This window comes from Notothenia coriiceps, unplaced genomic scaffold (genome assembly GCF_000735185.1).
Source record: "Notothenia coriiceps isolate Sejong01 unplaced genomic scaffold, NC01 NC01_scaffold00037504, whole genome shotgun sequence".
Lineage (NCBI taxonomy): Eukaryota > Metazoa > Chordata > Actinopteri > Perciformes > Nototheniidae > Notothenia > Notothenia coriiceps.
In genome coordinates this window covers 14,529-40,531 of record NW_011370205.1, presented here as the reverse complement: position 1 = coordinate 40,531, position 26,003 = coordinate 14,529, and the positions used below count along the sequence as shown (strand labels likewise).

At 37.4% G+C, this 26,003-nt stretch overlaps 1 protein-coding gene across 6 annotated transcripts; it reads right to left on the bottom strand.

Annotated features, from left to right (window-relative positions):
- Positions 1-732: 732 nt before the first annotated feature.
- On the bottom strand, positions 733-23,583 carry igfn1.1 (immunoglobulin like and fibronectin type III domain containing 1, tandem duplicate 1). Of its 6 annotated transcripts, none has more exons than XM_010797170.1 (25): positions 23,434-23,581; positions 19,303-19,395; positions 14,207-14,326; positions 13,261-13,403; positions 12,707-12,806; positions 12,550-12,594; positions 11,578-11,611; positions 11,240-11,423; positions 10,965-11,078; positions 10,711-10,879; positions 10,213-10,485; positions 9,235-10,032; positions 8,699-8,806; positions 6,120-6,244; positions 5,848-5,989; positions 5,398-5,691; positions 4,984-5,280; positions 4,084-4,263; positions 3,844-3,972; positions 3,438-3,746; positions 2,710-2,795; positions 2,412-2,604; positions 2,028-2,324; positions 1,168-1,494; positions 733-1,067 (listed from the first exon to the last, which is right to left on the bottom strand). In XM_010797170.1, exons 2-25 carry the CDS (start codon positions 19,349-19,351, stop codon positions 1,063-1,065), a joined length of 4,521 nt encoding a protein of 1,506 aa, XP_010795472.1. In that variant the 5' UTR covers positions 19,352-19,395; positions 23,434-23,581; the 3' UTR covers positions 733-1,062. The 6 variants fall into 6 exon arrangements, with proteins under 6 accessions (XP_010795472.1, XP_010795473.1, XP_010795475.1 ...); XM_010797171.1 differs by lacking the exon at positions 23,434-23,581 and adding an exon at positions 23,259-23,338; XM_010797173.1 differs by lacking the exon at positions 8,699-8,806.
- Positions 23,584-26,003: the final 2,420 nt, after the last annotated feature.

The window sequence follows — 26,003 nt, the reverse complement described above, 5'->3', positions numbered from 1 at the left end:
AAGTCTATCCTAAATTGACAGTGTTTCGGACACATCAGACGAAAAGCACAAAAACAAAACAGGCTGAACCGATTCTAATACCGATCAGCCTCAACAATTTTTAATGGATCATTTGACCAGAATAGAACAGCAAAAAAGTTACGTAGTAGTATATTTAAAATGGTAATGAACACCAAACTTTGAAATCAAGAGGTGTCATCCTGCACTGTTCAGGCATGAACCCAAGGTGCAACTGTTGACTCTTCTTCAGTAACTCTAAACTTGGGACGAATGTCTGACGTTCCAAAAAAAATATGCCCAGAGGTAATACAAGAAGACTGAACATAAAATACTCACATAAAGTTTCATGGTAGTGAACAAGTGGTATGAATTTTGATACTGCCGTGTCAAGGCCCATGGCCACACATATGCCAAGGTTCATCATCATATATATATACATTATTTAATCGTCATTTTTTTCACGTACATTTATTTTCTGTTAATTTTTTACAGTTTTCTCAAAGTAACATGCATAATTAAAGATTTCTACTTCACAATACCATTATTTAATATGTATTTACACTAATCCCACATAATTGCATATGTATAATGGACTATAACACTCAATGTAAGATACATTTGTCTAACCACTTTTAAAAATCACGTCAACTAAGTGTCAAGTAGTGTTCTGTATTGAACTCCCTCTGCTGTTCCACTTGCATATTACCTCCGTTAAAATGTCAGATTGCACACTAGTTTTTCAAGCACCCACTTTATTGAGATTGTACATTTGAAATCAAAACAAACATAACACGTTTCTGGCTTTTATTTTAGCAAAATGCCTATGCCTAACACCTTATTGTAAGTTTAACTTTAATCATGTGCCAGAATGTATACAAATGTGTCAAATAGTTGATATAGTTATATAATAATTATATGATATAATCACAAGCAATATTAAATTACAATTCATTCTACGTGTGAAAGGCTTGCCTTAATCTAAAGATGTAGTATGCTGATTATAAATACCATCTTGGTGTCTGTATGCGTTTAAAGCAATTATACCGTCTTCTGTGTGTTCATTTATTCTGGAAAAGAGACAAAGGAAGTTATTTGTTTCAGATTTCAAAGATCATCACTTGCATACAGAACATAGTGACAGGATGTTCAAAACAAAGTTAAAATTACCTCTGACGGTGAGTTTAGTGGAGCACTCTGCCCTCCCCAAAGAGTTTTCTGCAACGATCTTGTACTCCCCGGTGTCTTTGGGTCCAACCCTCAATATGAGCAGAGAACAGACTCCGCAGGTGTTGGAGATGAAGTAGTTAGTGTTGGTATTCAGACTGATATTGTTGCGGAGCCATGTCACATGAGGTGTAGGATCCCCTTTTATAGCACAGCTCATGTAGCATTCATAGCCTTGAGGGGCACTGTGCATTTTCAGTGGGACAAGGAACTTGGGTGCACACTGTAGGTCACATGTCTTGGTTTCTGGCATGTTCACAACAAATTTTTCTGGAAGGAAGTAGATTTAAATTAGAATTATTCTCTTCTAGAAAGAAAACATGTGGGATTATAAAGTAACAGGAACAGTCATTTCTGGCCTTATATACTTTCCTATGCGTATGTTTTTTAGGGTGTGCTAAATGTCATCCACATGGTGTTGTGAATCCGAATTCTATGGATAGCTATGAAAAATGCATCTCAAAGAAAGAACATTTTGTTTGATGATCGGATCGAATCAAGTTAAAGGCCAGACTTTTTGCTGTTAACTTGACACAAGGAGGAAGAAATGTAAAACTCATAATCAAAGAGGTACATTGTTAGGTTGAGAATGTGGCTCTTTAAATATGTAAGGACTGTTGAATACGTCAACTTGTGAACTGGCCTCTAATCGGATTACAAAAACACAGAAATAAAAATGCTTCTAACCTTTAAGAGTAAACATGGTTAATATGTAAGTGCTGCATTTTCTTAAGCCCATGTAAAATAAGCAGATATTGGTGTATTTCTAGATGGTCCTGAAAGTTATGAGCTTTTATACATACCTTTTTTGGCAGAAATCAGCCACTTCTGTGATTCAATGGGATTGGAAGAGCCCATGTCGTTCTTTGCATAGACTCTGAACTGGTATTCTCGGCCCGGCATGATGTTGCAGACTGTGAATCTATTGTTGAAGATGCGATCTGCAATGGTATTCCATGTTCTTTTACTTGAATCGCGCTTCATCACCATATAGTGCAGCCTGTCGTCACGTTTCTCATCAGGAGACGCAGTCCATGAAATGGTCACTGTGCCAGGCACGTTCTCGTCAGTCTCCACGGGACCTGGTGGCTTCGGTTCATCTGCAGTTCAAATACAAAGGCTTGTTTCATCCACAGTATAGGACATTGTTTATAGAGTTAAAATTAAAAGTAGTTAACCAAACTCACCTGTAACTCTAATTTCAATGCTGTTGGATTCTTGTCCGACAACGTTCTTGATAATGATAGTATAGATTCCAGTATCTGAGCGCTCAGCAGAAGGTATCAGAAGCTGGGATGTTACCTCTGCATTGCTGATTGTCACCTTTTTACTAACAGGTGCTCCATCTTTCAGCCAGGTCACCTCAGGCCAAGGAGAGGCCTTCAAATAATAATAATAATAATAATAATAATATATAAATATATAACATTTTCAGAGGACATGAATAGATTACTTTATAAGTCAATTCATTATTTCCTGTATTACCTCAAAGTTAATGTTGAATCTTGCAGAATTTCCTGCTCGCACCACCATGAAACTCTTGATTTTGGCATCAGTAAATCTTGGTCTCACTACATCAAAAGCAGGGGAAAGTTGGTCATTAATTGGCATATATTTTTATGGTGACAATTGTTTTTAAGGATAAATGGCAAACATGAAAAAACATATAATCACTATCCAACCACCGCTAAAACAGAACACAAACATTTCTTTCTTTAAGTCATAGTACAATATTCAATACTGCTTCAATCATCTTTATTCTTCTATTGACCTGGAATAGGATTTATTACTAATCTAATTATAGCCCTAGTACCATATTTCAACAATACTGACTAACCAACTGAGTTTATTGATATAAGTTTTCATGCGCACAGTATGTTGGTAGTTATAAAATGACATGGTATCTTTTTGCAACAGTATATCTGAATTCGTAAACCATGTTTTCAGTTGCATTACTTGTGATAAGATGAAGAAGCAAATTAGATCTCTCAGTGTTAAACACATATGGGTTATCCACAAACACAATTTGTAATTGCATTTATCTTAATTCTTCAAACAATGCTCCTATTCTCCTATAAAGGCAAATCATGAAGTTAAACTCAACTATTGTACAACTACTGGATCTTTTAATATAAAGTAATGAATCAGTCCCTGTAATTTAAATCTTTAAATATGACAGTTTGACATGAGTGTCTTTGAAATGATTTTCTTACCAGGAGGGGGCATAGCGAGGATGTAATTAACCAGCTCCTGTGGCTCTCCCTCTCCTCCATCATTAGTAGCAATGACTCTCACCCAGTACATGGCCATTGACTTCAAACCTTTCACTGTATAGGAGGTCATGGTTAATGCATTTGCATTGCAGCGATCCCATTCTGTGCATTCTGCAGGCCGGATCTCCACAAAATATCCTTTGGCTTCATCTTCAACCCCCTCAATGTCCTTGGGTTTGGTCCAAGACAGGGACAGGGTTGTGTAGGTGGAATCTGTCGCTTTAAAGTCTATGGCTTTACCAGGAGGCTCTGTAACACATGATTCATATTCAGTGCTGCAATTTGTAGGCTGTATTTAGTGTTGATGAAATAATGACTGTGATAACAGTTCTAAATGTCCACCTACTTTTAGGATCTCTGGCAAACACAAACTCAGATGGTACACTGAATTCACCCGCTCCAGAGTCGTTGATGGCTGCCGCGCGGAATTCATACTCAATTCCCTCAACCACGTCTTTAACTCCATATCCCTTACCTGTAAAAGTCAAAAATACTTATGCAGTAAAGGTATAACACCAATAAGTCATTAGACGTCAGTTGTTTGTGTTGTCACAACATGATCAAAGAAAACTGATGTATGAATGACCTTTGATAATCCCTTCAGCTGGGACGACTGGGCCCCACAGGTTGCTGCCCTTTTTGCGTTTCTCAAGGTTGTATCCGTGAATACTGGTTCCTCCCGTGTTGGATGGAGGAACCAAAGAGAGATTGATGCAGTCCTTGAAGGCAGATACAACCTTTGGTGCAGATGGAGGACCAGGGTATGCTGTACACACAAAAGAGATCTAAAAGTCATGTTTAGATAAAAAACGCAACAACCAATTGTTTGCGTACTGTAGGAGAAATTATCATGACGTCAACGACTCGTTATGCCTGAAAGCGTCACAGAAATTAATTAATTAATTAATTAAATATGAGAAGGGTGACGCTTAGTTATTTAAGGACTACTCACAGCTATTTGATGAACTACCGTAGCAGGGGAGATCACTGCTAACTGCTAGCAAGCCCTAACATGCTATCGCTATGCGGTAACAATGCCCCTTTTGACTTAATTTGGTTTTCTCAATATTCTTGCATTCCCCTTTGGGATTTTGTTCTCATTGTACATTATTATATTTATTGAACAGTTGCTTACAGGACAATACGTTCACATAGTTTAAATCAAGAGATGTATTGGTAGTAATGACTACTGTCCTCTTTTGTTTAGCAATATATACTCAGGCAAATCTAAAATGGAAATCTAAAAAAGTCTCTAGTAAACCATTCTATTCAACATTCAAGATCAACTCTAATCAAAATTATTTTTAATTAATTGTTCACCAAACTTGATTCAATACATTTGTACAAATGTACTTTCTCCCCCAAGTGACTTAGAACATTGCAAATCGATTGATTGGTCAAATTAATTTTGCTGTGAAATGATGAGTCTGACTGGCCTTTACTGAAAACCTGTATTTTTTTCAGTTAGTGGTTTGTCGAAGTTTACCTTTTGTTCCGGCTTGAATATCCTCAGTTTCCATTAGCTCACTGGTGCCCATTTCAGTCTCCACTCTGATGCGATAGCAGTACTTCCTGCCGTGGTCTACATCAATGTCCCGGTATGCGCTCTCTGGACCAATCGGACCCACCTTCTTCCAAGTGTTGCGGCCAATTTGTTGTCGTTCAAGGATATAGTTGTCTATTTTACAGCCACCACTGTCTTTTGGGGCCCTCCACTTGAAGTCAATTACAGAGGCGGAGGCTTCAGCAATATCCAGAGGTCCCATTGGAGGAGTGGGTTTATCTGGCAGGAAACAGAGCATAATGATGAATTTTATTCTGTGTTAGAGAGTTAATTTGTCGACCAATTACAGTGAATGAACATTGAAAATAAGTAACATAACAAATGTATACAACATACCCAGGACAATAAGCTTGCTGAAGGCCTCAACAGTGCCAAACTCATTTTTGAGTTTTATCTTGACTTCACCACTGTCCTTGCGCTGCAGCTTGTTTAGAAACAGACTACTGCAACCCTCCGAGTGCTCAATCTTAATATGTCCTTCCTCTGCAAGCTCTTCACCCTCAAGGTACCACTGAATCTTTATAGGTTCCCGTCCGATATAGGGTAGTTTGAAGGTTGCTCTATGTCCTTTTTTCACAGTTACAGGGGTTTTGAATGCTTCCAGATCCTCGGCACGGAATCTGGGCGGGTCTATATAGGGGTAAAAAAAAATATAGACAGATATATTAGTAGTTTTAAGCTTTATAATTCTGTACTTTAGAGAAAAACATTTAAAAGTAATTTTTAAGGAGAAATGCAACACTTTCATGCAAATGAGTAATTTCTGTAATTTTTTAATATTTTTACCTTCAACAACAATTAAAGACTCTGTCTTCCGTCCGTCTGCTTCAAATTTATATTTCCCAGCAAATTCCTCTGTGACTTTGTGGATTTTAAGTCTGTGGAAAGTTCCGTCTTTTGTAATGGTTATACCCTCAGACGATTTAATCTGTCAAAATGAAATGCATAAATGTAACATGACAAATATGAAATTAATGTATAACTTCTAATTCGCATTTGGCTTTATTAATGCAATAATATCAAAGCCTATCTGCTACACATTTAGACCCTGGGCATACCTCATCTCCATCTTTGTACCAGAGTCCCACACAGTCTTCCCTGCTCACTTTACACTCCAGCTCTGCTGCTTCTCCAACAATGGCTTTGCAGTCGGAAAGCCCCGCATGAAAGTGAACTCCTGGGTCTGAGGATTCATCAACCAGTAAGTTAGTGAATGCACACGACCAACACGTTGTTGTTTTGTTGTTTCAAGGTGTTGAAAGGCAGCCATGTATGGGTGTGAACATACTTACCACATAGTCAAACATGACACATTTTCTTTTCTATTAAGATTTGTTTAGTTTTTTTTGCCTTTGTTGATAGTATGCCAAATAAAGACAGGAAAGGAGAGAAAGGGGGGATTGTGGGTCAGATGTGAATCTGAGCTGCTGCTGAGGCCTTAGTACAGGGCCACGTTTAAAATACATGTTAAAATATACCTTTCAATTTTGAAAAGACTAAATAAGAGGAGTTTGTAAGGGATGTAGAAGAGCACATTTGGTCATTGTTTGAAACTTGATAAAGATGTCTTCTTGTGTAGCTCGATAGTTTTGCTTGCAGGTGGACTTCTTCAACTTCAGATTTTGCAGATTTGTAGCTCATACGAATAGCATCACTGAGGCTTTCATGTACCTCGGTTCGCTTTGTTCCTCTTGAAAGAAATACCCACTTAAATATGAAAAATAAAAATCTCACTCAAGGCAGACATTTCCTTGTTCAGTCGAAGAAATTAGCATTTCGTCTGGTTGCTCTGAATTCAGTCTTCAATGTGCAGAAATCACTTTTAGAGCATGGTCATCCTCCAAATTCAGGGTTCTCTTCTGTCTTCACATATGAGTGTGGCCACACACAAATGCTGCAGTTGTCTCAAAAGGACATAATGAGTTCTGTGTTTGATCATTCAAATAATTAACCTCAATGCACTGACTCATCCTGAATCAGCATTTAAAATAGCAAGCACATGTCAACACAGAGCACAGGTGCAGTTAAACATTGCTTAATTGACACACCAAACACACATAGCATAAAAACAAAACAAAAGAGAAAACGGTGGACACTGTTGTTTTTTGTCTGCTGCTATCCTACCTATACGTTATTTAAATAATGTAACCAATGCTATTCTTTTCTAGACACAACATAAGACTATAGAGTGTTTTGATTCATTCAACATATTAAGTGCAATAGACAAAAACCATTAGTCCATACAAAAAATGATTAGCATTTCTTGAAAACACTAAGGTTAAATCCACTCTTGCTGAAATGTGATCATTCTAAAAGGCATTTTAAGCATTTAGAGATCAAAAGTAGCATTTCACTGAGTGGGAGTGGGAGCACACTTTTGGCGTTAACCGTCAAACTACTGGAAAAGTTATCTGCTCAGCAAATGACTTTTTTCAGACAGTGCTTCCCATGCAGCGGTTAATGCAGCGCCAGTAATCTTACCACTAACTGTCTCCACGATCAATGGGCCTTGCCGCGTACGGCCTGATCGCCTGCCAGCTGCTGCAGGCTCACCGCCGTCTGCCCCCTCACCATTTTCAGCAGATTCATCAATGCCTTTGGTTGGCCTGGTGCCATTATCACCCCTGGCACCACTGGCTTCTGTGTTAGTGTCTTTTTCAGTTTAGGGGATATCATCGTAATTACCATCAATCCATTGATTCTCATTTGTTGTTGGATTTGCCTTACAAATACCATTAATGAAAAGAGTAACCAATACAAATGTCAACATGGAGCATAAAAACAATATCAACTTTAACTCTAATACAAGAGAAGAGGGCAATGGAAAAGGTGATATCTAAAATTGGCTCCCTAAGGGTGTATTAACACAAGGGCCTACTGGAAACCTTTTTTCTGAATGTTTAGCCCTTATAACATAAAACTATAACATATTTAAGCACAAGGGGTTATCCCATTGCTGATTTGAAGCAGTCTAAACTAAATAACGTATATCAAGTTAATTCACCGTTTCCATTTTTTACCCTCTAACTTCTTGCGCATTAATTAAACAAAGTATTTATAACGACAGAAAGCATCTACAAACATAAAAGCACACACTAAATACACAAATCACAAATATAGAAATATTTGTAGACTTCAGAAAAAAGGCTTGGATTGAAGAGAATGCAGATTTTAGCGTAGCATCTACATGCTATTCTATTATCTGTTTCTCAGGAGAAGCACAAAGACACACATATGACGATATAGACATATAGCTTTTTCTTTGATAAACCAATGTTTGTTTTCTAAATTAAGCTGATAGTTAATAAAACTTAAAGCCAATGCTTTTAATTGTTTATGGACTGTAAACCATGTGAGTATTAAAAATAACTAACTAAATAAATAAACTCCCTTTTTGTTTTTAAAGAGTTGTTCGAAATTCACCCAGGCCATGTAGATTTTCCAGCTAATTGTAAGATCGGCAATAGTGTATATAGGTATCATATACAGTACATAAAATGTTAAAGCAGTTGCATCACAGTAAGGAAAGGTTTAGAATTTCCTTGGGTTGTGATATCAAAGTCATTTTGATTTCCAAATGACTTTAGCAGCAGTAGGTAAGTTGTCTACAGCAGCATGCAGCTTTGACGTCTCTTACCAACGACAGCTTCTGCTTCAACATCCACAATTTTCTTTCTGGGACGTTTTCCTTTTTTCCCAGATTTTTCACCTTGTTGATCTGTTTTTTCCTCATCATTACTATCTCCTAATAGTGATAATAATTTGCAGCTTTATTCCGAAAGTCATACATATTATCATTATATTAATGTTGACCTAATGATGAGTTGACTCATTAAGTCAATATGTATAATGTGATATACATACTGGCATTCACTCTGCATGAACATCATCTGGTCCTTTTATTTTTTAAACCTTAGTTAGAAAGTTTCCATAACAATAATTTATATTGATTACATATTCATTTTAGAATTAATATTTGTCTACAGTAAAATAAATCCATCAACAAAACAAAAATACTGCTGCTACTATTTATATTATAATATTGTTGACAATTTTAAAGACATATTCGTTTTTTCTAAAAAGATGCATTTAGCAAAAAATGTCGGGCACTTTTCCAAAGCAATTCTTTATCATTAAGTTTCTCAATGAATATAATATGAATTATCTGCTTACCTATCTCTGTATCTGCAATGAGTGGACCATCTCTGACGCGTTTCTTGCGTCTTCCTTTTCCACCTTGATTCCCTCCTGCTCCGCCTTCTCCTCCTCCCTCTCCTCCTTCTCCTCCCTCTCCACCTCCTGCTCCATGTCCCGCTTTACCGCCCGCTCCTCCTCCCGCTCCTCCTCCCGCTCCTCCCTCCACTCCTTCTCCGTCTTCCTCCATTTCTTCATCAGAATATTCAAGTGAATCGTAGTCATCTTCATCATCAAAATCTTCTCCAGCGCCCTCACCTCCAGCTCCTCCTTTAGCACCACCGCTACCTTTAGCTCCACCTGTGGTTCCAGTTCCATCTCCTCCTTGACCGTCACCACCTGCACCAGCACCAGTACCTTGGCTCCCATCAGTCCCATCAGCCCCAACACCTCCAGCAACCCCAGCGGCTCCTGCACCCCCCGCTCCACCAGCGGCTCCTGCACCCCCAGCCCCACCAGTGGCTCCAGCACCCCCAGCACCACCAGCTCTCCTTGAAGCCATTTCCTTTGCCTTTTTTGCCTTGGCTGCGGCCCTAGCTGCAGCTTTTCTTTCAGTTGCTGCCTTTTTGGCTTCTTCAGCCTCGACTGTGACGGCTGCATCTGCAACTTCTCTCTCAGCTTGGGCTATCTTGGCCAATTCCATTTTTTCTTCCATTTCCTTCTGGTATTTTTCCTGCTGTTCCTTAGCTATTTTGATCAGATCTTCATCATTATTGCCTCCAGCCATGGTAGTCTTGCGAGTTCCTTTCTTGCCCTTGTTTGAAGGATCCTTGTCCGCTATAAAACACAATATGATTTTTTAATATTTTTTTAGCTAAACAATGAAATTAGAATTGAACAATTATTTAGTGTCTGTAGTATCCTCCAGATGTTCCAAACAGTATGCATGCATACAACTAGGTTTCCGACTCATAAGAGGAGCAGGATCAAAATGTAAGAAGATGATCATTTTCTCACCTTCGACTACAAGAAAGGCATTGCAGGATTTGATTCCTGCCACAGCAGCATAGATGCCTCCGTCCAATTGCAAACAGTCTCTCACGATCAACTTGTGGATGAGCTTATCTTCGGATACAGTGATTTCAAATTTCTCACTATGTGTCAGCGGAGTGCTTCTGCCGTACCATTTGATCTCATTCAAAGGTGCAGTGAGGACACATTGAAAGATGGCGTCCTCTCGCTCTTCTGCCTTGACCTCTTTGATTTTGACAGCAAAGTCGACTTCAGGCACTGCAGGATAACAAAATACACAAAATAGAATAAGGGCGCAAGGAGACTTATTTCAGCAATCTATCCCATCCACACAGGGTCACACTGGTGACTCTCATACAATATCTCATTGTGTACTTTTATTATAGTTAAAGAAAAGATGTAGACAGCAACAACACATCAGTAAGCCATGGACTGAGTTTGCCTATGACTAATCTGATTTGAATAACTTGATTGAAGACATACCTTTAAATTCAGTTGAGAATACATTGCAACCCCCAACATCCACTGAGTAGAGTCCGGCGTCTCCTGAGCCTAGATTCTTAATTGTGAATACATATTTCTTGCCAATTCTTTTCAAGCTATGCTTCAGGGCCTCACTGTCTTCTTTGGTGAATGGGATCATGACGCCATCCTGCAGAATGAATAGGCATGTAACCATATTGATAATAGATAATAACATGTAGCAAGATGGTGCTGGAGGTAGTAGTTAACGCCACCTTGTACAGGAAGATTTTGCTACAAGGATCCTTGAGGTCCATGTCCAACTCAATTGTTGCACAGTCATCATCTTGGACTTCAATAGGTTTCAGGGTACTGATGTGTGAAACAAACTACAGTAGAAAGAGTGAAACAAAATGAATTAGCCTGCACAGACATTGTAAGATAGACTGCAACATTTAACAAATTATACAAAAAAAACAAATGACAAGGATAGATGATTTTTTGGACATTCCTACGATTGAACTAAAGAAGATTTAAAAGGAGCCCATACCTCAGCAATCTCCTCCTCTCTCTCCTTCTTCATCTCAGTGAGTTTCTTCAACATGCGGCGGAAGTCTGTGATACCGTACTCATTGCAGATGCGCTCGTAGTCTTTCTTCTCTGCGCTCATGAGAATTTCCCAGATCTTCTCCTCTGGCTCCATCTGCTTGTGCTCACGTGTTCCATCGTCATTACTGTAGAGGCAGAAATGTCATCAAGCCGTGCAAACCATGTTTTCACTGAAATAAATACTCCCATTCTGTCAATGAGAAGGAATCCCACACATAAAGAAAATACCATCATAAAGATAACGCAAGAAACATACTTTGTTTACAGAGTTTCACTCACCGTTTTTTAAGCTTTTTCCTGAGATCCGTTGCCTCTGTAACCACAACAAAGAAGATTAGACCTTCACACAATATTTGTCATGCATTGTCTTTTACACAAGTATTTAAAACAGGCAATGTGCATTTACTGTAACTTCCATAACAATGTAATGTACATAGAATAGTTTGATTAAAGCTAGATATGAATGCTTTTCTTTTTAAAACTAAAACAAGTATTTTCAGCTTAATGACTAATAGGTCAGAATGTCAGATCTTATCTTATTGGAACTGTACTGAGTATTTCTTTAAGCCGACATAAAATCATGCATTATATAATTATCTGATATAGCCATTTACTAACCATTGCTAAGTCAAGACTCTGATAACTGAGCTGAACTTTGGGGTCCCCAAAGGTAGTATGGGCAAAAAGCAAATTAATAAAAATGTCACTAACCAACCAGCTTTGTGTATCTTAGTGACAATTCCCTCTCTTCTTCCCCTCTCTTGTGTTGGACTTATACTGCTCAACATGATTCTGTTTGTGATCTTTACGTTTTCACTACCCTGACAGGAAGATTTTTCCCAATAATTTGAATTTATGAATACAATGTCATGTCGCTTTGAAAATACATGGGCTAGGTTATAGCACAGAAAAAACATTCTGCTGCTTCATTCCAAATATTGATGGCTTAGATGAAAACCATTAACTTCTATTTATCTTTGTAACTCGGCTGGATGCCCAGTTGCCTAAAAAGTGTCTGTGATAAATTGTTTTTTAATGTATTTCATTGTTCATTAATTTGTCTCCTACTGTGCGCTATATTAGTCTGACTGGGGCAGGGAAAGTGTATATAAGCTCTATCTTATATGGTGAATTGGCCCATAATGGAAAGCCTTGACCTTAAAGCCAACAAACTATAACTGCCTTCGGGGAAAATAATTGCAATCCTCTTCAGAAAAGAAAACTTTGAATGTTCTGTATTTGAAACCTCACCTTCACCTTCTTTCTTTTGGAGTTCCTTGGTTTTAGAGAATCCAACTGTAAATAAAAAAATATTTTAGATCTGCCAACTTATCAAGAGTATGTATATTGCAACGTATATATAAAATACTAAAGCAACAAAAGGATTAAAGAATATTAAGGATTATACCAGAAATGATATTCAGGAGAACAGTGCAGACAGCCCTTCCATGTTCGTTGTTTGCAAAACACTTGTAGGTGTCTGCATCCTCTGAAGAGACCTTAGGAAACTAATGAAAGGATAACACTGAGATTATGGCACCTCCATTATCACTAAAAGTAGTTTAAGTCTTAAAACATTTAAGTCACTTAACATATTGGGTTGATAAAACATTTATCCTATTCCCTACTATTGAATGACAGACGATGGACAAATTCATGCATGTGTTTCCTGTTTGGCTGCGTTTTACAATCAACTTCGTACACATGGGCATGCTTTTTGGGTTTATTAACACACATGCTCTGTGTTTGAAATTGGAGATAAAATTATTTTCTCAGTATGAGGTAAATTATCACAATATTAGATTATAAGAGAGCGTTTCTCTCTTTTAACACAGTTTACTGTTGATGTTTATTCATTGTCTGCAACAGAAATGTAACGCTTCCTGTTGCGGCTGACAATGGGTACATTTTGTTTATTGCCAACATAATGAATCCATGCCTTTGGGGTTTCTTGAAGATTACCTCGAGTGTATGCTCTCGAGTGGTCTCATCGTACTTTTGCACACACAAGTCAGGGTGGAAAACGATTTCCTTGTTGGCTCTGCTCCATGTTACAGTAGGTGTTGGGGTGCCCACTATTATGGCTTTAAAGATTGCAACCTTACCTGGAATTAGATAAAATAAAGATTTCTCTATTAGAGACAAATCATTCATAGGTAGCCTACATCTTTAGCAAAGATGTAAGATAAATGGTTAAAAGCAAATAATTGAACAAACATTATACTTAAGTTTTTCCCGTTTGATACATTTGGTTAAGAGGCTGTTTAATGCTCATTTTTAGTTTCATATTATTTTGTGCTTCTACTGTGACATTCTCATTTCCTTTTACATGCACACCAACCTATGCAACACATACTGTAGGGGAAAGGGATCCCCCCAAAAACCATAACAACCCCCCTTTAATAATTAAAGAAATCCCATTTTTGAATTGCAACTTACTTTCCAAATACATGTTTTTTTTGTTTTTTTAACCTTTTGTTACATCTTTCAAATTGTTATGACTGGATATGCTCAGCTGCTCTTTTTTATTGAATGTACCCTTAATAGTTCCACAGAGGGGAAATTTACATTCTGCATTTGACCCATCCTGGTGTTAGGAGCAGTGGGCTGCTTTTATGTATGGCGCCCAGGGACCAGTGCCTTGCTCAGGGAAACCTCGGTAGCACTTGGTCTTTTGGGGACTTGAACCGGTGACCTTCCGGTTCCCAAGCCAAGTCCCTATGGACTTTGCCAAAACCGCCCCCTCTTCCTCTTAAATGTTGCTTATGCCAATTGGGATTTAGATCAAGGTATTTTTAGCTGGCCCGACACATGTTTGTTCAACTATTTTGATGTGAGAATAAAAACTGTATCTTTTTATTCTATTTTATTTAAATGGTTTGGGTGAAGGCTACTATTGTTGACTTACTCTCTTGAATAGTCAAAGCAATGGGTTTGCGAGTAAAATCTGGAGTTGTCATTCCCTCCGGAAGTTCCTCCTGGAACTGCGTTATCATCACACCGGGCACCTTCGACTTCTTCTTAATGCCTGATCGAAAAAATATAAATAATTAGATAAGCTTATTAAAAAAAGAAACAAGTTATTAAGTATAGTCTATACAATATACTCATCAAAGCATGAACATTTAACCTATGTACACATGTTTTTACTTGAAAAAGTACAGTATGTGTGAAGAATAAATACATTTGATAAGAAGAAGCTCACTAAGAATGTGTTCAGATTTAGACAAGGACAAACAAAAAGTGGTTTAGTGTAAACTTCACACAAACATTCAAACAGGTTTTTATCTGAACAAATCATCATGTTTAAAAAATGCCACACTAATTAATAAAATCTCTAAAGACTTATATTGCTAAAAAAATAATAATAATAAGTCTATCCAGTAGTTTTGTGATTATTTACATCAGCCCCTACTTTTGAAATATTACCAGACAGTCAAGCATTTATTAATAAACCAAGTAAATAGGTCCTATCTGGCATAACCCTCTCTGCTACCTTAAATATGCCAACGTTTTTCATAGTTGTATCGTGTTCAGATTTAGCTAAAAATTAAGATGCCAAGTGATTTAAACGGCTTAAGACTGAAGGGAATATGTTTTACTTATGCAAAACTTCATTGTTTAATCAACTTTGTAAAAGACAGCTTTTTTAATCATAACGTTCTTTGGTCTTTCCCTTCTCATGGGACTCTTGACATTATTGATGAGTGTTACATATTTTCATATTAAAACATACCCTTGCCATAGACATACTATTTTATGTCATGTTGAAAAAGTGAGGGAAACCTTTGTGTTAATGTTAGTTTTATTATGGGAGATTTTATATTTGACTTTAATTTCTTTGTGGGTTAATTTTACTTTTCAGATGAATTGGGAAAAAAAAGTATTTAGACTTTATAGCCTCTGGATAATGCTGAATAAAAATAATTAACAAAGATTTTAATAATTGTTTTAAGCCTCAAGAAGAACATGGCCACCTCAGAGAAGTAGACATGTCAAGATTTCATATAGAGTTGCCTTGCAGGAGGTTGAATTGATAATAATAAATATTCACTTTCCTGGTAACGTTGAGATGTTTGTTTGTATAGGATTATTCTTTTAATCATTTATGTCAACAACAAAGGATGAAATTGAAAGAAATGTGTTGTTTAAAGTCATGTAGGGTTGACATCTGTAATAAATATATCCCCCTATGTATATGTTACAGTATGATGACCAAATTATTCTTTGTTGGGGAACAAGGTTAACCCTTCTGCTGTCTCTAGAGGTCCATGGAATACAAATTATTAGTTCATATACTGTAAGCTCACTTGTACAGAATATCCATTGAAAACTCTAGAGTTAGGCATTGAACCAGGTTTAAGTGCCAGAACACCTGAGGAAACCAATATGGACTAACCCATAGAAGTCTCAAAGGCGTCATCACTGAACGCTGATCACAGGGGTTCAGCTGGTCCAGGGATTTTTATTTATTTTCTCCTGGAATGAAAGACCTGTAATAGGCAGAGTGTAAACTATAGAGTATGTCGTTTAAAGATGTAGAAATTAACAGTCTTAGTTGCATTGGGGGTAAGTGCTTGGGGCATGAGCTGCAGAGCAGTATCTTCTGTATCAGAAATGAAATCGAAGGATGATGCAGACATCATTAAAAGCAATGTGTTTGTATGTAAACATGGATCAGCATATTAATGTAGAACAGAAACTTCACCCTCCTATTGTCTTCGTTCCCCCCCCCCCCTTACTTTGGTGTTCACGGTCAAGTTTCACCAGTCCTTTTTTAACTGCTATTATATTAACACAAAAACCACGAATCATCACCAAATGTCATTTAACAGCCTTTCAAACTTTAAATATTGTATCAGACTGCTGGTATACATGAAAAACTACAGTAAATATTGTGTGTGTGTGTGTGTGTGTGTGTGTGTGTGTGTGTGTGTGTGTGTGTGTGTGTGTGTGTGTGTGTGTGTGACCGGGAACACCATGGGTGTTACAAAGTTGACTAAATCATCCAGAATTCAATGAAAGTGGTGATATATGTTCAAATGTCTACTGTGAAGGATATCATAAAACCTTAATGCAATTGAATGTAAAACAAAAAAGTTATGGTTGATGAAAGTAGTAAATCGGTCAGATTTGATCCGAAGACAACAGGAGGGTTAAGCTGCATTATAAGCCAGGCATTGATTCCATGGGTCATCAAAAGTTATGTATGGAGTATAATTGGCATGAATTAAGTATGCGAACATTCATAAAGATAACACATTTTCAGCAGTTATACTTTGTCCATGATGAGATGTTGTGAATATATCTATATATGCATTTATTTGTAGTAATATATATATTTGTTGATATAGTTGATTAGATTTACATCCACAGACAGCACTGGACCCTTGACAAATGGATGCACATGAACGAAGACCTAAATAAAAAAGTTTTTATATTCTGTCCTCGTCCGAATTGCTGGTGGCTGGAAAATAACTGAACTGCTCTTATCATCTTTCTGCAAGACATTTTAATAGCCTTGCTTTACTTTTGTATTTATTAATTTTCCCCAAAGTTTTTTTATTTTATTATTTTGCTAAAATGTATTCATTAATATATTAGTTTACTGCACAATCATTTTTATACAGTGAAGGTAGCTATAACATGCCTCACTAACTGATTCCTGAACGATGTGGACCACAAATCCTAATTTTACTCAGAATACTAACTAATGTGCACGCAAAAACGTTCCACTTTGAACTTTTATTATTAGTTTTTCATGTCATTTAGCTTAAAGATTTTCCTAAGCGGCTGACTCGCCTACATGTTCCCGCTGTGGTTATGCGATGTTGTGTTTATTCTGATCAGTGCAGCTGTAGCTCCATTGTTGGCTGTTAGGACTTTGCATTTTTTCATCTAACTTGTAGCTGGAGTTCACTAAATAATGATGAACTCTTTTTTAACTGCTCTAAAATGTATTTTTATTGACGTTAACTTAGAGCTTTCCTATTATATTTCACAGCTAGTAAACAAACGAAAAGCGCCGTTATAATTGGATGCCCCATACATTGTGTAACCCAACTTCCCTTAGACTTAGAGTATCTCTCAAAGTTATGCAAGGAACCACAAGAAACTGAAAGTTGGGTGATGCTTTAGGGCTCCTGGAGGTAACAGGTGTCGTTCCAGTTGATTACCTTCGAGACCTCGATGTTCTGAGTTGACTTGACAGCACATGCTTTGAACCCTTTGGGATATAGAAATTGCATTTCTGTGTCTGCGATAGTTCTGTTCGTCACACTGAAGCCGAGGAGAGCATGAGGGTCAGGCATGAAAAGGCCGAAAATCTCGAGGGAATACAGAAAGGGGGACTTGAAAGGGGTGACTCAGGTTGCCTCGGCGTTCTTTGTATGAAATGTCTCAAATGTTTCACCTATAGTCTTTTTACTCATACCAAAGGCTTGTTCTTTGCAGTTGGTCAATATTGATCTAAATTGGCAAGTTCATTATGTTTAACCTTAAAGATGTCTTTTTTTAAGGTTATTATAACTAATATGTTTAGTTAGACCTCAGGAGAGAGGGCATTATGCCACTTTGTCCCTGTAGATTTACTTAATGACACACAACTTAACATATCGAACAGAATTTTGTCAGCATGCGCACATTTAAAATTTTCATTTCAATTACAAGATCAAGAAGACACATAGAAATCAACGACCTTGCCCTCGAGCAACAGCTTTAGTATTCAGATGGGTGTTGTTTAAATTGTCACAATGAAGTGCTTCCGTTGTGACACTGAAAGTTGAATCATCCATTTCGGATGACACCTTTCGGGGGTGATGAAGACCACATCATACATGCAACTCACCCAACGTGGAGTCATGCACTTACGGAGGTGAGTCGTTTGTGTGATTCGATTTGTTTTTGCTCGCATACCTTTGTCTTCTGGTTGAAATTCCTCTGAACAGTCGACTAAACACGCATTGTGACAACAGAAGAGGGACAGGTAAATGTAAATCCTGACAAAAGCACCATGGCAGTTGGAACTTCGACAGGATTATTACACAGTAAACATAAAACACCACATTATACAGTGTAACCCAGGGATGGGCAGCACAAACACAGACACTTTAGGAAAAACACATTTTCAGGGACACATCGCACAACACACAATGGTTAGTTATAGACAAAGTAAACAGGGTGTTAGCAGTAAGTTGTTACAGCAGCATATACAAAGCTGTGCTGTGCAGCTGTTTATTAGACTCAATTTGAAGCTTGCATTCCTCACACAGGATGATTCCTGTGCAGTGCTTGAGAGAAATAATCACTTTTTTTTTTTTTTGTAAGAATACCTTTCATTTTGTCAAACCAGGACTGTTGATGATACTCCTTGTTAGAATCAGTTTTATTATTCGTATTGTGCTTGGATTTCTTTTTGTCTTGTCTTTTTTTTGTCATGATGACTTTTCTTTGTTGCTCTTGTTCTGTGATGACAGCTTACTCGTGTCTCACTGCTGGAATCTGTGGAGCTTGAGTTGATTTAACTGACAGACATCTTTGGTATCCTTAATAAAGAGACGTTGATGAATGAGATTGCCAGAGCTGTATTCATGTTCTGTTGAAAAGTGGCAGTTGTGTCGTCGTTACAAATCTTAACAAAAAACATGAACAATACTTAGAAAGCTTCCACTTGACGAAAGAAAAAACAGAGGGGCTTATCTTCATTTTCTCTCAGAATAAATTGTCAGCCCTCAACTCTTTACAGCAGTTTCCAGATGTCTTCGGTGTTCCACATCTTCCAACATTTTTTGAAGACCTTTGACCTGTGAATTTCCCAGGTGTTTTCTTGTCTTGCAGGTTTTTTTCTTGAACGCAGTGTCTCGTTTTTTACAAAGCGTATGTTGATGTCAAGATGATCCTGTTCATCATCATTCCTCGTGTTAAGAGGAAATCCAGGTGGAGACAGCTGCAAAACAAACCCTAGACTGACGTAACCATGGAGAACATCCATCACCCTGCACTTACCCGCCTGCCCAGCGGCAGTTTGATCGGTCACCTTTGACATCTTCCACATCTTGTCGTTGCTTTCGAGCTCTGCTGATTAAGAAGGGTCTGCAGCTAAAAACACAGGAAGAGGAAATATTAGCACCGCATACATGTATAGCTAACAAAGCAAATCAGTGATATTGACTGGCATTCCCCCTGAAATTTTTTATTCTTTGTGATTTTTGTACTTTCAGATGCATTTACTTTTGAAAGAAATCCTCTCAAAAGCCCATGTAGGTTTATTTAAATCATATGGTGGAAAATCTTGTTCTCTGAACAGCTCCTAGTGTACTCCCTAAAGCTCACTGCAGTTACTCCCAGCAGTCAGTAAGAGGCAGCAGCCAGTGTTGTATACAGTTGTTCACTGTTGACATCATTCTGGGACGAATGCCGATCTCAGGAATCCTTTGGAGCCATGTGTTAATTAAGTCGGAATTTGTTGAAGCCCTAAATAATCTGGGTGCAGAGTTAGGATTAGTTTTTAAGTACTGGCACGCTACCACTGCTATAGCCTCTCAGTGCTGATGAATATTAGTTGATTTATTGTAAGACTGAAAAATATATGTACTTATTAACATTAAAAGCCATGTTTTAGTTAACCCCTTTCCAGGTTTAGGAAATGCTAAAATATGCAGCATGGAGACACCACCACACAAACAACTCTCCCTTCTTTTGATCACTGAACTATGTTACCTCATATATTACATTATTATTTTAAGAGAACAAAGCTTTAGCACTGATTCTGAGTGGTAATTTGTCACCTCCTGCATTATTTTCCCAGTATATTTCTTTAAGATTCCAAAAGAGTTTAATATGGAAAAAACACCAGACGCATGTGTCACTAATGATGATCACAGCTGACTCATGTGACATTAAATGAGTCACGTATCATCTGTTATGGTCGCTTGCAACACTTTTTATGTCATTACTATTTTTTGTTCTTGTAACATTTGACCTAATGACTCAAGTTCAGAGGTCTAAACCTTCTCATTGGACATTGGAATAAAGTAGGTGTGGTTACATTTAAGCATTAAATACTATTGTCATTTTTTGTCTTGCAGCTGAACGAAGATTTTCAGGAAATGTTGACGTGAGGAGGTGAGTCAAGATCTGATTTTAGTGCACAGTGTGAATAACTTTGGCCTTTTGTATTTATTTGGATCATCTAATGTGATAACACTGGTTCTTGATTCATCTGTGATTAGGATTTTGGTTAATGTTTGCTATTGTGCACAGCTCACGTTCACAAAAAACCTCGCAGTTTTTGATTGCATGATTCCTTAAATGACATGTCACGTCTGTGTACTGTAATAGCTACAAACCTTTTGTGGACTGCTGTCTGATTTACCAAAGAGTTTTACATATTTCCAACAGCTTGAGCACTTCTCCAACTCCTCTAAACCTTTGAAGCCCCTGAAAACTTTTCTCTTTTAAATGATCTGTTCTTGACAATCAACAACTCAAGGATCAACTGCTCATAACATCTGAGAAAACTGATTTACAGGGGCTTTAAACAAATAGAAAGTAGTATAAAGCTTGGATGAAATGTCTCTTTGGACAAAGAGTATGACTTTTTTTTAAGTATAACCTTTGGTTTTGACCTGCACCAAAGTTTGACTCAACAATAGGGCTGTATCTATCAATCTGGATCAACATGTCCTTATCCAATGTATTGATGCATTGGGAGAAACATCCATATATTTAAGATACGCAACTATTTATGAACTCTTAACTGTTTTAAATTAAATGTGTGGCACTTTATAGTGAACACAGGATTTTCAAGTATAATTTTTTTTAATTTAAATATTAGGAAGAGCCAAATAATGTCAATAATGACTTTGAAATCATATTGTAGTTGCTTGTTGTGAGTTTATATAGATGCAACTTAATTAAGCCAAATTCTATTTGAAAGACTTTGTGATTGTATCAAACATTCAATCTTATCTTGTTAAACTTGTGACTTTTGTTTTTAAAACTGAGCTGTTAAATGTACCCTTCAAATAAAAAATATTGACTTTGTCCTGACTTCCCACTGAACATAAAACCTGCTGTCTTGGAAAGTAAGCGCTTTATTTTTAGTTGTACTCCAGCATATGTTCAGAAGGTTCTGGGCTCCAGCTGAGTTCAAGTAGATCTTGAAAATGAACCGCACAACACATAATATGGTAAAAGCAAAACAGCCTGCAACAGGAGACATTTGGCAGGAGGCCCCTTGCATTAAAAGCAAACCCACTCATCTTCCCTGGAATAGTTCTGCCATCTTAGCTTATTGCATTTATAGTTTAAAGTTTGTCTGAGGCTCTCATCTGATTGAATGAAACCTGACTCCAGGGAAAGGGGATTGGCAACGGATCCTGAGCTTCTTTTAAAATCCTAATTTTTGGGATTGTTAACATTTGTGCTGCAGGCTAAATTACACTAAACACTTTTGTTCCTTTAAAAAATATATAAAATAGGAGCCATGCTTCATAACATCGTTACATCTTACCAGTATGAAGGCAGGGCGGCTGTCACTGCAGGCGATATAACAAGTCGCCAGGCTTAAAATTAGACACAGACTGTTTGAAATGTTGGACTACTGTAGCAGAAATAAATAAATCTAGCCTCACCCTCTGTCAACGTTTCTCTTTGCTGTTTAAATATCACTAATTATAAAGGAGATTATAATGTGATAATAGACATTTTCCTAATATGATGTTAGGATCTAATTAAAAAAGATCTGTGTGGTAAGTATTTGCTCCCATACTATTTTGACAGTTTGCCTTATAACTAATTCTGCTTGATTCGTCGCCATCACCTTGGCCACGCATGGTCAATCCCTGTTATGTGTGCCTGTAATATCTTCTTTGCATGTGTAGAACATCCCTTGACATTACAAAGGTTGACCTCTTGTCAAGCTAATGACATGGAATACAGTGAGAAGATGCCAGCATGGTTATTTTGAAGATTGTAAAGAAAATAAATAGAAATAAAGACACTTGAGAAGCTGCTGCAGACAAACGAATTACGGCTAATGTCTCAGTGATACGTGACATGTCCCAATGATACTGTGACTGCTCCACCGACCATGTACTCTTGTAATGGCATCTGCAGCTTCTCAAATGTCCCTTCTGCATCTGTTCACACGTCACTGAGTGCAGGAGACAGAACGTGTCTTCGTCTGTGTAACTCGCAGGGCCTTGTGGTGTCAAATGAGCGCTAATGGTGCCATTTGAACATCCCATAGGATTTGCTAATTTGTTCGAGTGCTGTAACAGGTCTGACAAGTTAATACATACATGTTGTTCAAACACATGTTCGACATTTTTTGTGTGACAGCATGTTTTGATCAGTGTGAGTGTATTCTCTTTATATTTAAATTAATTGTGTCCTTTTAGATCTACAATACTGCATTGAAGAGAAGTGCTTATTACAATTCTGCATGTGCTTGAGACAGAACAGAGAGCACTAGTAGTGCAAACAGTAGCAACCACAGCCGTGTGTATGTCTTTCTAATGTGAAAATCCTATTTTCTGCCAAAATACAACCCACACCCTTCACGCAGCTTGCTAAATCTCAGGCTACATATCGATATCGATTCCTTAATCTAAAGTTAGCCATCACCCAGCAACCTCACAGCTTTGACCTCACATCCAGCTTCCCAGATTTAAAACTGTGAAATTTAAACTGAGAAGCCTGCATGCCTCACTAAAATGATTTCATGCCCCAACACTAAATATCTGTGTCCTCTGTGTAACGAAATCCTGCACAAAGAATATCAAAATTATTATCCTGGTAACATACTCGGTAATTTGAGCGACTGGAATGAGAGAGCACATAAAATTGTGTACATTGAGTCGCTTTATGACTCTTTAAGCACAGCACGTTCAAAGAGGAAAATATCAGCATGTATACATTACACACTTGCATGTAGAATTTTGTTTTTTTTACTGCACCTGTCTGTGCACCTGCTCACAAAATGCTGACGTCTTCAGTGACGGCACACTTTTTATTGATCCTGAAGTTATCGCAGGGGATGACTTACAAGAAATAGGCTTACTGTAATCCTTTTCTCCTCTCCTCTCACAACATGTTCTCATACAGCCTGGCTTTGTGTTGAGGGCCACCTACCTGCTCTCAGTCCTCAGTGCTCTCAGCTCTGTTCCCTTTCAGTCTGCTCACACTGTGCCTTCTCCTAATGTTCTCAAAGTAATAGATCCGTCCTGCAGCGTGCAAGTCTGTGCTTGATGCTCCTCTACTGACAAGACCCAGTGACTGCCAAAAGCTTTTTTGTATTTGTGGTCACTCCAAAAACATTGGAGGTTGGGTGGGCGGTGAATTACAGAGGGGCCACAGTGAAGGGTAGGTTGAAGAGCAGGTTAAATACCTTTCAAATAATGATTTGCTCCTATGAACCAGATGTAAGGACACATAGGAAGAGGACGCTTGTTTACAAGCCTTGATATATTGGAATTCACTATAGGACTTGATTACAGTAGGTCTGCTATTTATTAGTATCCTGCAAATCTGATTGTTTAACGTCTTGACTTTAATTATCTTTATGACAATAAAGACGGTAACACTAATTGCAATCAAACTTGTGTTGTTTTTGTTTTACTAAGACCCATTTTAAAGTGTTATCATAATGTATTCACATAAAATACAGCCTATAAAACGGTGTGCATAAGTTTGACAATGCACCTGCTTGTTTCACTCCATTCAACACATCTATTTTAAAAACCACACACTGCGGTCATAAGGTCAACAAATATATCATAACATCGACACCCTCAAAACAGGAAGATGTTTTCCCTTTAAGAAACATTTGTTTTTCTGTAGGGATGATCTCTAAATGTCTAACATATGCTTAGTGGATGAAACGCCTTATTGACAACACCATGTTAATTACCAGCCTGCCAACTTCAACAAATAAAAGAAAGTCATGTCTAAATGGCCAATATTTATTTGACAAACTAGAGTGGAAACCTGCAAACATGCAGAATGATGTTTCTCTGAGGTAGTTTCAATAGATGCTCCTTAGGCATGCATTTGAAAAGGAAATCACAGTTTAAATAGAAAGGAATCAAACTCCGTGGGTAGATATTTATCCAAGGTATTCATAGCAAAGATATTAGAATTGAAATATTTATTTTTCTCATTATATTAAACAATAGGTCATCTTAAAAATGTTATTCTGTATTAGCTTTTGAATACATCCTACAGTTGGATACAGCAAATGTTCAAGGCTGCAGCCCCTGAATTGTCTTTCATTACAGACTCTGCTATTCTAGTTGCATGTTCTGTCCAGAGTTGTATTATTTTAAGACACGTTGTAAATATGGCCAGCCACTGTCAGGCTTAAATAAAGAAATGATGTGTAGGTGTGCAGTATTGTGGCCTCCCATACAGTGTCGTTCAAAAACACGGAGCAGCTGCTGTGAGTTTATGTTGTGTTATGTTCCTATGAACAACTGAAACATGATCAAGAGTATCCAGAAGTGGTAATAACTCCAATCCATCAGAAGACACATAGTAAATGATGCAAGAGAGTAAAAGCAACATACAAAGTGACGTATAAACTATAAAGTAGTAGATTATAACCACAAAATATGTCGCAGTATTTAGAGTGTAGTTTCTAATATTATGGGCTTGGATTACCGCAGTCACAGACTTTCATGTATCTTATGTGAAAGGTGTTTTTATGGATTTGACAAAACGATTCACATTTATACCATATATTAAAGAAACAGATATAGTTGACTTGATTTTACGACATGCCCTCACAGTAAAACCGGTGAACTTTGCCTTGAGTAAACAACAACAACCATAAATCTGTCTTACTTAAAATATATATGCTTCCATGTATCATTTTCTAGCAGGTGGTCCTGCTTGTGTTACTATTTGAGTCGTATAGCATGCGTATTACATGTATAAATGATTGCCTCATGTTCTATTTTTAAATAAAATTCCAAGAAAATATGTGCTTTTCCTTGTCAACATTTATTTATTCATTACGTTGATCCTGTCATGTTTATGTTTCTCAGAAATATATCGTGAGTGATATCTGAATCTAAGTGAGGCAGCAGTAGCTTGTTGCTAGGTGTGACACAATCATAAGTGTGTAATTCTTAAACATACATACATTTGCGCCAGCTACTTAACTGGCTTACTGGTTCACTTTCATGGAAAATTGACACCGAGGGCTTGTTTTGATTTATTTGTCGGCGGATTAGCCGTGTCATCTGATCAGGTCCAGGTCTGCTAGGGTTGGCGAGGAGCAGAAAGAATATATCCTGCGCCATATTTGGGTTACTGTGATATAGTAAACCAAAAATAATGCATGATGGTCTAAATATGATAAGATACTAAGTAAAAACATGTTTGTGTGTATATACTGTAAGTGTTTATCATTTGTTTACCTCATATATATCAATGGGATCAGGTCAAATGTCAATCTTTCAGTTTGTGTGTACACACAGAGAGATCGAAATACCGTTTCCCACAATCCCGAATACAAAAACATAATAACAATATGTATATACCTATATATACACACAATCAACAGACACGTTTATACATATGCACACATTAAGACATAGATTAAAGCATAACAATCAATATATACAAAATAACAGTCACTCCAATATCTTTGAGAAATGTACATTAGTGCAAGACTGGACTCACTAAAAGAAAAAACCCTT